The sequence below is a fragment of the Perissodus microlepis genome, chromosome 5 (genome assembly GCF_051167445.1).
Source record: "Perissodus microlepis isolate ML-2025 ecotype Zambia chromosome 5, ASM5116744v1, whole genome shotgun sequence".
Taxonomy (NCBI): domain Eukaryota; kingdom Metazoa; phylum Chordata; class Actinopteri; order Cichliformes; family Cichlidae; genus Perissodus; species Perissodus microlepis.
In genome coordinates, this window is record NC_140465.1 from 21,346,713 (window position 1) to 21,359,734 (window position 13,022).

General features: G+C 39.8%; 1 protein-coding gene across 1 annotated transcript; it reads left to right on the top strand.

Moving 5' to 3' along the window:
- Nucleotides 1-777: 777 nt before the first annotated feature.
- On the top strand, nucleotides 778-10,662 carry miip (migration and invasion inhibitory protein). The gene is made up of 9 exons (XM_084928729.1): nucleotides 778-1,138; nucleotides 4,863-5,038; nucleotides 5,323-5,428; nucleotides 6,836-6,947; nucleotides 7,026-7,105; nucleotides 7,200-7,326; nucleotides 7,810-7,906; nucleotides 9,300-9,419; nucleotides 9,600-10,662. Exons 1-9 carry the CDS (start codon nucleotides 907-909, stop codon nucleotides 9,735-9,737), a joined length of 1,188 nt encoding a protein of 395 aa, XP_084784855.1. The 5' UTR covers nucleotides 778-906; the 3' UTR covers nucleotides 9,738-10,662.
- Nucleotides 10,663-13,022: the final 2,360 nt, after the last annotated feature.

The window sequence follows — 13,022 nt, forward strand, 5'->3', positions numbered from 1 at the left end:
ATCACTAACTGGAACCATTTTACAGTACAGAAGTTCTGTTGAAGGAAGAAGGGTGATTTAAGGGACTTTGGACTTGACTGGGCATTTCAGATGCTGCTGATCTGCTGGGATTTCCCCAGATAACCATTTCTAGGGTTCACAGAGAATGGTCTGATAAAAGAGAAAATATGCAGTGAGTGGCGGTTCTCTGAAAGAAAATTCCTTGTTGATGCCAGAGGTTAGAGGAAAATGACCAAAGTGCTTTGAGTGGAGAGGAAGGCAAAAGTAAAAATATAACAAAAAATAACAAGTAACTACTGAAGTACATATATTATACATATACATTCATTAAAATAGTACAGGTAACAGGATACTTTTATTGTGAGATAAACTTGTCGGGCATTGTGACCGTCATCGGGTTCAATATAAAATTATGCTACTGAAGAATTTGATCTTTTTTAGACTTTGGTCACTCCTTCATGCATCTTGGGGGAAAAAATTAAGTAGTAGCAGAAACTTACTGAAAGCAGAAACATAAAAATGTACTTATAAGTGTTTCTTTTTAAAAAAGGGGGGCTGAAAAAGGGGGAGAAAAAGCCAGCTAATATCCTAGAAAACGTGGGTCCTGTTGTTTCTGGGGAAGTCACCCATCAGTCTCATCAGTGTTTCCATCATGGAAGTGTAGCGCCCTCTGTTGTTCAACATCTGGCCTTGTAGTGAAAATTTATAGTTACACGTGTGGCTGTCACTTTAAGAATGCTCAGAATTGTGGGTAAAATGTTAACAGCCAATCAAATCACTGTTGTCAATGCGTTGTTATGGAGTCGGCCTAATTGAAAGCATAGAAGACTCCGAAAGTTTCTTTGTGTGTTTGATGTACTTTTAATTAAAGCTACATTTTATTTGCTTTCTCTATATTAAAACTAAATGTCCATGGATCGGCTGGAGGTGTTGCGAGAGCGCAATAAACAGTTACTGGACCAGTTGAGGCAGCATGGAGAGAAACTGGAGCGGCTGTGCGGCTGCCGTGAAAGCCGCAAGAGGGAGAGAGAGGATGGAGCTGAGGAGAGAAGACCACTTGAAGAAACGGTCGGGATGACCGGTGGAGACCGCGGCCCTGCAAGGGCAGCCCTAGCCAAGTCTTCCGTGAAGTTTGCCGGTAATTAAACAGTTTGTTTACTTGACGCCAGCAGCACGAGAGAAGTAATTAGCAATGAGCTAAGGTCGCATCAGAGTTGCTCTTGATCAATCCAGACCTCACATCACAACAAACCAAAGCTGTCGACGTTTTGTTTACGAGATAGCCAGATTAAACTCCTTCACATATACAGCCCCAACTCCAAGAACGTGTAAAACGTAAATAAAGACAGACTGCGATGATCTGCAGATCTCGTAGGCGCATATTCACATTAGAACAAATGTTTAAACTAGAAAACGTACGGTTTTAGAGGCGAAGATAATGTCATTTTGAATTTGATGGCAGCAACACGTCTCAAAAAACTTGGGACAGGATCATATTTACCACTGTGTACACGTCTGGACACTGTGGAGACCACATGGTGGATTTTTGGGACAGTAATGTTGTCCCATTCTTGTCTTTTGGGGGATTCTAGCTGCTCAGATGGTCTTCTTCGTCAAATTTTTCATTTCATGATGTGTCAAATGCTTTTACTTGGTTAGAAGTAACTGTACGCTTGCCAGTTCAATGCCCAGCAGCCATGCTGTTGAAATACATGCAGCATGGAGGAACTGAAATATCCAAGACTTTCCCTGAAAAAGAAGTCCGGAAGCGAGGATATGTTTGAGCACTCATGAGACCTTTCCAGATGCCAGTTTCATAGATGCTGATGTATCCCCATGCCATGAGCATTATTAACAAGCTCTATGCCCCCTTTCCTCTTTAGTCCAAAGCAGCGGTCCCCAACCCCCGGGCCTCGGACCGGTACCGGTCCGTGAGTCGTTTGGTACCGGGCCGCGAGAGTTGAGGCTCAGGTGTGAAATGTATGGTTTTCAGGGTTTATATCGGTTTTCAGTGTTATTTTGTTATCGTTTTGATCGTTAACTCGGTTTTCCTGGGTCTTTTCATGTGTGTTATGAATAAATCTTCTTTTTTTCGGTACCGGTACGAGTTTTATTTTGTTGTATTTATCCGCGGCACCTTAAAGGCCGGTCCGTGAAAATATTGTCCGGCATAAACCGGTCCGTGGCGCAAAAAAAGTTGGAGACCGCTGGTCCAAAGGACATAGCAGCCATGTTTTCCAAAAAGAAACTGTTTTTCACTTTACCTAAGTCCATGTAGTGATTTCCATGAGAGAGTCATCATTAAATGTAGTGCTGCCTGATAGTCAGAAGACTATGGGCATCCAATATTGATTCTCAGCCTTGTGTTTTGTGTAGAGAGATTTCTTCAGACTCTTGGAATCTTTTGATGATATTATGTACTGTAGATTAGATATTCAAAATCTTTTTAATTTCACATTGAAGACATTATTCTGAACCTGTTCCACAAACTGTACATGCTGTTTTGTACAGATTGCTGAACCTCTGCCCATCTTTGATTCTGGGAAACTCTGCCTGTTTAAAACGCTTTTTTTTTTTTTTTTTTTTTTTTTTTTAATCCAATCATCTTGACCTGCTCCTCTAGCTGTTTCTTTTTAGTACCATTTACTTTTCTGGCCTTTGTTGCCCCTGGCCCATGTTTTGCTGCCATCAAAATGAAAGTCAACATATATTTTTCATGAAATAGTAACATGTTATTTCGAAGTCAGTGACCAGGTCTGAGACCACTCCCAGTCAGTTGCCATCTGCAAAATGACCTTGGTGTGTCAAGACTGCAATAAAATGAAAATAAGATGGACTCAGTCTTGATCCTGTTTAATCAGTTTTTGATTGAAAAGGATCAAGTTGCCACTTACATGCAATCTATTTGCAATAATCCCCCAATTAGCTGTGATAAATCTCTAATCTGTTGCTATCTGCATCAGATCTGTGGTGCTGTAACATCTAGAGGTGGACTCGCTACTGGCAGACCACGAAGAAGCCACACATGGGGTTTGATTCTCTCGATCACAGACAGCCGGATTGAAAAAGGGCAAATTTATAAATGTATAAACACAAACTCAGCTCGTTCATTTCAGTATTCTACCAAGAACAAAATATTTGTGTACAAGATAAAAAAAGATAATTTGTTATCATATCCAGAGCAGTCTGTGTGTTAATACAGATACTGCTACTGTGCCATGTGGGTTGTTCTACAGTCTGTGAAACTGAACTGGGTCTGTGCACCGCGGCTGCTGTTTCACATCTCGCAGTCAGAAAGCCTTGTTATGTGGGCGTCTCTGAAGAAATGTAATGTGCAATGTTTGTTGGTTTTGCAACAGAAGGTGCAATTGCTGCCTCACTCCTGAGTGAAAAGACCCTAACCTCACCGTCACTTTACTGCTTCATTCCCAGTTAGAACTTGCAGCGCCTGATGCTGTAACAGACATTACAGAGCCAAACTTCACATATTTACTCTCAAACTCTGATAGTCTGTTTCGGATTTCACTAAGGCCTCAGTCACACTAGAGGAAAAATAGACCGGTAACTTCTGTGCGATCACGAGAGGTGGTGGTTGGTGAGTGATTGGAATGAATTTTTTTGCTGTCTGGGACTGATTGCAAATAGTTGCACCAACCAAATGGTCATCTAGAGGTTAAGCGTGCAGCATCCTCAACTTCTCAGTGACCAGTTTTGGTTGCAAAGCGACTGCATAGGCCACACTTTGGGAGTAAACCTGTATCACGTCTGCAGTTAATCGCTGTCTTATTTGTAAATGGAAAATTAATTGCCAAGATCGGTCGGAGTTAGTCTGCTCCATCATTTACTTCTCCAAGTGAGGATATAATGTAATAAATCACATACAACTGAGTTGCTAAAGTTTTTAGCAAATGGCTGCAAATAGCACAAAAAAGTCTTATTTTGCGCCCGATATATGTGCATTAGTTGTCTTTAGGAGTGTTCATTTATTTGGAATGAGAGGGGAGCAAGTTTATTAGAATGAGTGCGTAACTTTTACGGATGGATTGCCCAAAGCTGAGCGCAGTGCCAAAACTTTGTCTTCGCCCCGTAACTGTGAGTGTTTAGAGCAAAGGCCCACATATTTCTGTTCCCTAACAACCCTGAAATAAAGCAGAACTGAACTGAACAGATAAATGGATAAAACTTTATTATTTCTTTTTATAGCAAGCAGAGTGGGTGTTTCAGTTTTTTAGTCACATTTCTGCACAGAGATTGCGACACAGTGAAGCAGCAGTTCGCTCACACAGTGCAACATATTCACATTTCTTTCACGCGCCTCGATAGTATGATAGGTTTGATTAAATTAATATGCTCAACATTCCACTTCAGACACTCGCAATCAAATGCAAGACAAATGGTCTTTCGTGGTGTAGTGTGACTGAGGCCTGAAGTAATTATTAATAAAGTACTTTAAATATTTTACAAGTATTTTTTCCCTGGAGATGTGAGCTTTATTATAGAGAGTGGATGATGCTTGGTTTTATTTTTTAATAGTGGATTTAGTATATACATGATGAAATGATGTGTAAAATTTGAAAGTATCTGGAAGAAAAACTACAAAGTGCACCTTTATTACCATTCATCAGAGATGACAATTAACTGATGTGTTCAAATGTAACTAAAATAAAAAAAATATTTGTGTCTTTATCACCTTTTCACTATTGACACTATTGACAGTTTTTTTTTTTTTTTCTGTTTGTTTTGTTTTTTTGTTGTGGAGCCTTTTTATCCTGCTGGTACTTTCCATTTGACTGTGAGCCTGTGGTCTGCATGTAATGTGTGAAATAATCATTTAGAAATCATTTTCTTCCTGTCTTCATCAGACACTTGTGAGAAAAGAACAGTCATCAAAAAGACTGTTTTCACACCATCTTTCACCAAACACAGAGGAGGAACTGCTGAACAAACAGTTAAATCAGATCTCATTAGAGGCAGCAAGAAACAGGACACAGAGCCATTCAGCACCAAGCCCTGTGTAGTAAATCCGAGCAAAGGACAGGTAAGCAAAGGAGCATCAGCATTACCCTGCCTGTGTTACTCTTATAAAGTTAGTAGGAATAAATAATTCATCTCAAACTGAAAAGGCGCTCACTAGTATTTCACTGACAATCCCCCTTTAAAAAAGCTAATTCACATCTGCATTGGTTTGGGAGCTTTGTATTTATATCGTCACAACTAGTTTATAAACTACAAGTCTGCAACAAGCTGTGTGCTTTATGTCCACTGAAAAGGTGGAAGTAGAATATGCTGATTGCTAATGCACTGCCTGCTTTCTTTTTGTAGAGGGGTGTGCAGAGCAGGGTCACGTTTCAGTCGGACGATTTCAAAGACGTCCTTGACCCAGAGAGGCATCACCTACCACCCTTACTCGGATATGACTGGATAGCAGGTAAGCTTTATCGGTCTGTCACATATCGCACTGATCTGCAGCCAAAATGCTCCTGAAATATAGGGAGCCACGCTTTGCTAATTTAGGTTAAATTAGTTTGCATACATTTCAAATCTTATTATTAGATCTATTTAACCTTTTGACCTTTCCTCTGACCTTTGATTTAATCGTCCTAGTAATAGGAAATCTATAATGCTGAAAAGTCAAGTTACATGATTTCTTTTTCTTTTTTTTAATCCCACATGTAATACATTTTCACAATATGCTTTTGAAAGTACTGACTCATAGAACCTGCAGTAGTGAAATAGATATAACCTAGATATAACCTTTGCATTTTCTATTGTGGTGCCCTAGATTAACAAATCATTTAAAAAGTCTGATTGTGGAGACATCCACAGACATCTCAATACATTTATTACAGCTTTTTCTTTTGAATTAAGGTGGAGTATAGTTCTGGTGTAATGTTGCATGTTAAGTTTTCTTTACATAGACCTGTTTTCTGATATTTAAATTGTTTAATAATGATGAAAGATAAATTGTTATCATATCAAAATTCTCCCCATTGCCCCCTGGGAGTGTGGTATGTATGTTCCTCAGGCTCTGATCCTCTACCAGAGTTTAAGGTACTGACTGCACTTCTGGACAGAGACTTCTTAGCCCCGTTGTTCTCTACTACCTGTGGTAGCATTTCCCATCGGGAGTTGGAGACTTGTCCATATGGGGCACACATATTCCTGAACATTATCCCAGCCAGCCACCCAGGTTCGGACTGAACCTTTGTGCTGTTCTTTAAGCCGGCCTTTTCTAGCGACTGGTAGGATTTCTTGATGTCAGCCACTTCCTCTGTATCTGTCTTATGTCAATGGTACATCCTATGCAGGAGGTTGGTCGTCCATGATAGTTCCTCTTCCTCTTTGTCATCACCTGTCTTCAGCTGCCTGAGGTATTCTTGGAGCAGCTCATCTCAAGGGGCGATCCTCATGGTATATTCACGTATGCTCCGTGTTTCATCCTGTGGCTCTGGCCTCTCGTTCCATTGCTCATAGAGCGTCAGGGTGCTGGACTTCAGGTAGACACCTCCGTTACATCATTAGTGTCTATCTCATTCTGTGGCCAGCTTATTATTCCAGCTGGGTATCTGGTGATTGGTAGGGTGTTTGTATTGATGCCTTGGATCTTTTTCCTACTATTGAGCTGGCTTCTCAGCACCTGTCTTACCTTGTGGAGGTATTTGGCTTTAGCTGACCTTCATGTATTGTTATTGTGGTTCCTGTTGGCCGATGGGATACCCAGGTGCTTATAACTGTCCTGTTTAGCTGCTTTCTGACATCTCCACCCCTTGAGTCCACTTTTTATCTCTGAAGCAGAAGTATCGATAACAGCTGATGTTTGTTTTTACCCTGTTAGGAGTGCTGGATACTGAGGACTCCTTGATAGAGCGCTCAGACGAGTTCTTCAGTGATCTCTGTGTATTTCGATCGCTCAATAAGGACGAGTGTGTCCACAGTGGACAAACCGAGTGAGTGGTGCTCTTTAAATATCTTTATTATATATCCATACTGTGTTTTCCTGTGGTTCATTAAGATTTCCCTCACAGATTCTCTGAGGAGAACCAGCCAGTGACACAACTGCTAACAGACAAGGATGGCCCACAAGCTAACATGGACACTCATCAGTGTAAGAGGGAGCATTTATCTGAACAGGCCACTTTCTATTTCCTCTCATTAAGGCTGATCTAACACTTGTCTCTGCTTGCTCACCTTTTGTGCAGGTACATTCTCTTACAGGATTAACAGCAGACTGTTCCCGGTCCCCCTCCACTCTCAGGAGTGCTGTCCTTTGTGCAAAAAGCCCAAATCCTCCCACCCTCACACTGTTGCTGAACCTGCTCTAATCAGGTACTGATGGCCTGCAGTTGAACTGCATTATTAAACCACTTATGAACATTAAAGCACTTCATCGGTTTTATCTAAAAGATATTAGTCTGTCACTTTCAATTGAATACAGGAGGCAGCAGCTCTACTGTGTGCAGCAGGGACTTAGACCTTGTGTTATTTTTTTCTGCCTTCCCATATTTTACATGTTAAAAGTTGAAGCTGTTTCTGAATTCAGTAAAACAGCAGCGACACAAAAAGCAAGCTATGGTAGCTTTGATCTGTAGTATGATACACTGCAACAAGGCAAGGGAAACCTGTGAAAAGGGCGTCTGAAAGCAACGGCGCCTGTATTCTCATTTTATATTTTGTTCAAATGTGCTGTAATCAGTAGTGTTGCTGTGTGATATTGACTAAAAAGTTATCAGGATTAGTTTGAAAAAATTATCGCCTCACAATAGATTTCTTCAGATTTCTTACTCATCTTCTTTCTCTTGTATTTCTAAGGGTCAGCATCCCTCGCACCAGGCTTCTGCCACCTTACATATACAAAGCTCATCGGCGATGCAGCTTTGACCCTTCTGACAGTTTAGGATTACCATTGGTGAGTTACAGGTTAATGACTAAAGATCATCACCACTTGATTTGATTGAACCACTGTCCCACAATAATAAAACCCCTTCTAGCCATTGTGTCTTTCCATTCATTTGTGATTTGAAGGTGCAACATCTCACTTCCTAAAAACAGTTAGACCGTGTGCACAGGTTATTGTCTTACTTGCTGCTCTTATATCTAATAAACTGTAATGTTTCAGTATATACACACAAACACACACTCACTGGCCAATTTGTAAGGTACACCCATTAATATGCTTGCTAACACAAATATCTAATTGACCAGTCACATGGGAGCAACGCAATGCATTTAGGCATGTAGACATGGTCAACACGACATGCTGAAACTGCTGAAAGTGAGAACCAAAATAGGGAAGAAAGGTGAGTTAACTTATTTTGAGCGTGGCATAGTTGTTTTTGCCAGTCGGGTGGGTGTGAGTATTTCAGAACCTGTTGATCTCCTGGGATTTTCCCACACAACCACCTCTAGGGTTAAGAGGGAATGGTCTGAAAGCGACAGAGCAGCCGATGAGCCGCATTTCTCTGGGTGAGGTTGCATTGACCTGATAGGAAAGGTAAAAGCAGAAGATCACACTGGGTGCCACTCCTGTAAGCTAAGAACAGGAGACTGAGGCCATGTTAATCTACGGGTGGTTTCTTTAACATGACAGTAAGTTCACTGTACTCTAATGTCTTCTGCAGTCACCAGATCTCAGTCCAAGAGGGCATATTTGGGATATGGTAGAATAGGAGATCCACATCATGGAGGTGTAGCTGACAAATCTGCATCGCCTGTATCTACAGGCGATATAGACCAATAAACACCTTAATATGGTGCTGTAGACACAGCACATTTAAATGCTGCAAACTTTAAGAGATAGGCATGCACGAGATTACTACTCCTGATAAATGTGCACCTCTCAGCATGCGTCTTGCTCAGCATAGTGAACACTTGCAGTACTGTGGCCTGTTATGACGCAGAAAGAAAATTTTGACCTCATGCATCCTGTGTGGCTTGATGTCCTACTTGGTATCTCAGGTATATTACACAAGTACCATGACTTTGTATGAATATAGCTCTGAGGAAAATTATTGTGTCTGAAATAATGCCATCACTTTACCATATACTATGATACAGAAGTGTTGCGTATCCCATCTCTAGAAAGGCTTTAGCATCTTTTTTTTTTAAATTTTAATTTTATTTTTTTTAAACTGATTGGTCGGATGTTCTGACTGTAAAGTACCCGCAATTGTGAATTTGACCATGAGGTCTGTATAGCTGATCAGCCATCTCTGCACCTTGTGTTATGGCCCCTGTATTCAAATCAATAAATTCATCTCAATACATTCTTTCTTTTCTTTCTTTTTTTTTCCACCTTCAAGCACTGTCTATCAGGGTGGTCCAACACAGGGCAGAGCACCCTGCCACCACCCAGCAGCCTCGACCTGCAGAGCAGTATTAATGTGAAGAACCCAAAAGAACCACTGAATAAACAACTGGAGGTGAGGAACTGGACAACTGTGTGGTTTTTATACAGTCCAAGCTGCCACAGGGCTGACTGATTTAATAATTAATAAATAAGCAGCTGTTCCTAGTATACAGTTTCTCGCTCTTGTTAACATAATTACGGAGGGTGCTGTACATGTCACAAATTAAACTGTGTTTTTAAAAATATTTTTCAGGATCGGTCTGCACTGAAGGTGTCTCATAACCCAAACCAGATCTCAGATGTGGCCTGCTTAGCTCGTCACAACTTTCAACGGTTCAATCCAAAAAGAAGAGTGGGCGGCATATCTTACCCTCCTTACCCTGCGTGCTGATAAACTATCAAATTATACTGAGTGGGCTTTTTTTGTTTGTTTGTTTTAAGTGCCAAAACTGAAAACCTTGAGAGAATATCTAAAAAGTTTTGTGATAGATGACAGATTAGATTAATTTATTCACGTCTGTACAATAAAACTTGAATAACTGCAGCAATTCCAATTTGGTTGTTCCTTTTTTTTCATCTCTGTTAAAAGCTGAACAGATTTAGACTGCACATGTTACTGTCAACAGCCTTGTGGATGTGAAGCAAGACTACTTAGAATTACTCAGTGAAGTGTATGTACAACATTGCAACATAAAAGATGTTGTTTTGGGTGTCTCAAGTTTGCTTTTCCCTTTCCAGCCTCTTGTTTTGGCTCCAGGGTCTAGCTTACTTCTGTTTTTAAGCTTCCTTTGACACTTCCTTAATGTTGGGCTGAGAACACAATAGAAGCAAAAGCAGGGGCTGATGTAAGGTACAGAAGCAGTAGTTCACAGGAAACCAAAGAAACACCTATGTTAAATGTCACATGCTGTAGAAATCCCACCCATAACACTGTCGCTTTCCAGTTTGTCCCCTCTAAGCCAACTAATTTGAATTTCTGAATACAGTAAACAATCTACATGCAATGTATTTCAACCAATTAAATCCACAGAAACAAGGTAAACATGATTCTACTGATTTCTTTCTGATGTATTTCTGCTGCTCAGCAGGGATATAATGACTGGGTAATAATTCATATCTTCCTGTTCTGGTGAAGCACTTTGAAGGTTTGTGCCACAAACATCAGAGACTGAGTTATCTGACAGACACATCCGATAGTTGACTTACTTTGTGGATGTTGTGACATAAATGAAAGGCTTCTGTGTAAGATGTGGCCCTGTGATAGCAAAAGTGTTTTTCTCTCTAACACTTGTCTAATAAACGAATCTAACCCTGTTGATTATGGTCGTTAAACCTTTCAGTGTATTTGTTAGAAGCGCCAACTTTTTCTTCCTTCAGCGAAAACAGGATCTGAAAGTCACTAGAGAGTGACAAGACGGCATTGCATAATCATCATTATGGCTGGTAACGGTGGCATAGATGCATTTTGGGATTTCGATGGTATGCGCAATTTGCTGTGAAATATTTAGACTGACTTCTTCAGAAACAGAAGCAGGCAGTGCGTTCATTCCCGTCTCAAGGATGTTTCATGTCTGTCATTAACAAATATCATGCTGTACTTTTGGAAATTAGTCATCAGTACTATATGCAAAATCAGTGCCCTATCACGTGAAAGTTAAGAAAACCTTTAAAAACCTTTAAAAAGGTTTCAATTCATCTTGTTGTGGTTTTTTACTACAACATGAAACTCAGGTGAGGCTAATGCTCTAAAATAAGCTCAGAATTTCATGAAAAAAGTTTATTTTTTATTTTAGATTAAACATTAGAAGACTGTAATGGACAAGAGGGCTGATACTGCTAAGCAGCAGAGACGTGATGACAATGTGGGAGGGGAAACTTTATTATGAAATGTCAACTTCTCACACAGGAACAAACACTGCGGCACAGGGGCATTAGACTGGGCAAAGCACAAACGCATTCAGTGTCATAGCAGAAAACATGTCTTAACAAGAATAAAACAGTTGAGGTGTAAAGTATGATAAAACAAACCTCTCTGCCTTTCACTATTCCCATGTCTCCACAGAGAGATCAAGCTGGGAACGTCTCACCCAAAGACTCTTGAGCAATGTCAACTAGCAGCCACAGAGTTGAACCTGTGTTTCTGGCTTTTTTTAGATCATTAAAAAGGAACTTAAAAATCTTTATTCGTGTGACAAAACTATAAGTCTAGCCACACATATCTATCCACATCAATCCTTTGAGTAAATTAGGTAGTACAATAGCCATTGCATTTGACCCATATAATTTGCAAGCTGTGCTCTATAGACGGCTGTGCATCTAGGTTGCTGTGTATAAAGAAATCTAGGGCATTCACTTCCTGTTTTAAAGGTGACTTCAATACATATTTTTTTTAGCACTTCTATTTTTTGAATGAATTGTTGACACAGCGCTTAACTTTTTATTACCTGTCAGTTTTTCCCCGAACATCAAAAATCCTATTAAATGATCAAATTAAAGTAGTTTTCAGCTCCATAAGCTGATCCAAGATCTTCCAATCTAGTCTACCGACCACATGGAGAAGTATGCTGTTGGCATAATACAGGCTAAAAGCAATGCAATTGTGATTTAGACTAGACAAATGCTTACAGATAAAGTCCATTTACAACTGGAAAGGAAAACTGGCAACAAAACCTAACGTTTACCAGAATCACTACGCCTTCATTAAGGCACAGGTGAATCTTACTATAATTACATATTGTATCTAGTGTGTTGTTGCTTAAATTATGCTAGTCTTATGCTAGGCTTGCTCTTTCAGCCCTAACCCTGGTCGTGTTAAATGGACTGAACAAATACAAAAGCACAATTCAAACTTGTAAGCAGGCTTACAAATGTATATACTATAACAAGTATCAAAACTTAGGTTTCACAGATATGTGAACGTGTGTTACTGGTTTTCTTCCTCCAACTACTTAACTCAGTTCAAGGAAACTGCTCCTGCTTACACATGAGTATCAAAACTTAGGTTTTAGGACAATGTCCTTATTTTGAATCTTACAACTCCAACACAATGTTTTTCATTATCTTCCAACAATCTTTGTGACACTAAAAACTTAGGGCTGAACCTTAAGTAACCCTGCTAAGTCCCAAATGCTATTTTGCAGTACAGCCCTCAGCAGCAGAACTTGATTGCTGAGTTTGAATTTAAAGCAGCATAATTAGGCAGATGTAACCACGATAAGTGGGAAGTAATTCTGGTGCATTTATGCTGATCTAAGTTTGAGCGTTGAAGGGCAACAGACACACAATCCTCATCTCAATGCACATCAGCAAATTTAATGCGTATAGCTAAACATTAATGTCACATGCATTTTAGCTGAATAAAACTCTTTGTTTACATGACTAAATAGAACGTAGTAGCTGAGAATGCCAGATCCATTCTCTTTTCACTCAGATGTTTAGATACTGATAATAAAGCCCGACCTTCTTGTTGAAACTAGTAAAGACCACTTAGCAAATCTACATAATGCGAAAAGATGTGGGTTAAAAATGACTTCCAAGCTGTTGTTCCAAAGTCTATTTCTTAATTTTTTTATGTGACAAACTATTTGGCACATCATGTTACTGACTTAACAACCCCTTTTCATATGTACTAAATTAATTATTACCTATTCATACTGGTGTTCTGTCCATAGACAGA

Bases quoted from the DNA above. Each gene is read 5' to 3' on its own strand.
- miip (XM_084928729.1), top strand. From the start codon at position 907: ATGTCCATGGATCGGCTGGAGGTGTTGCGAGAGCGCAATAAACAGTTA. The intron at 7,106-7,199 runs GTAAGAGGGAGC...CCTTTTGTGCAG, and splicing joins TAACATGGACACTCATCAGT to GTACATTCTCTTACAGGATT. The intron at 7,907-9,299 runs GTGAGTTACAGG...TCCACCTTCAAG, and splicing joins ACAGTTTAGGATTACCATTG to CACTGTCTATCAGGGTGGTC.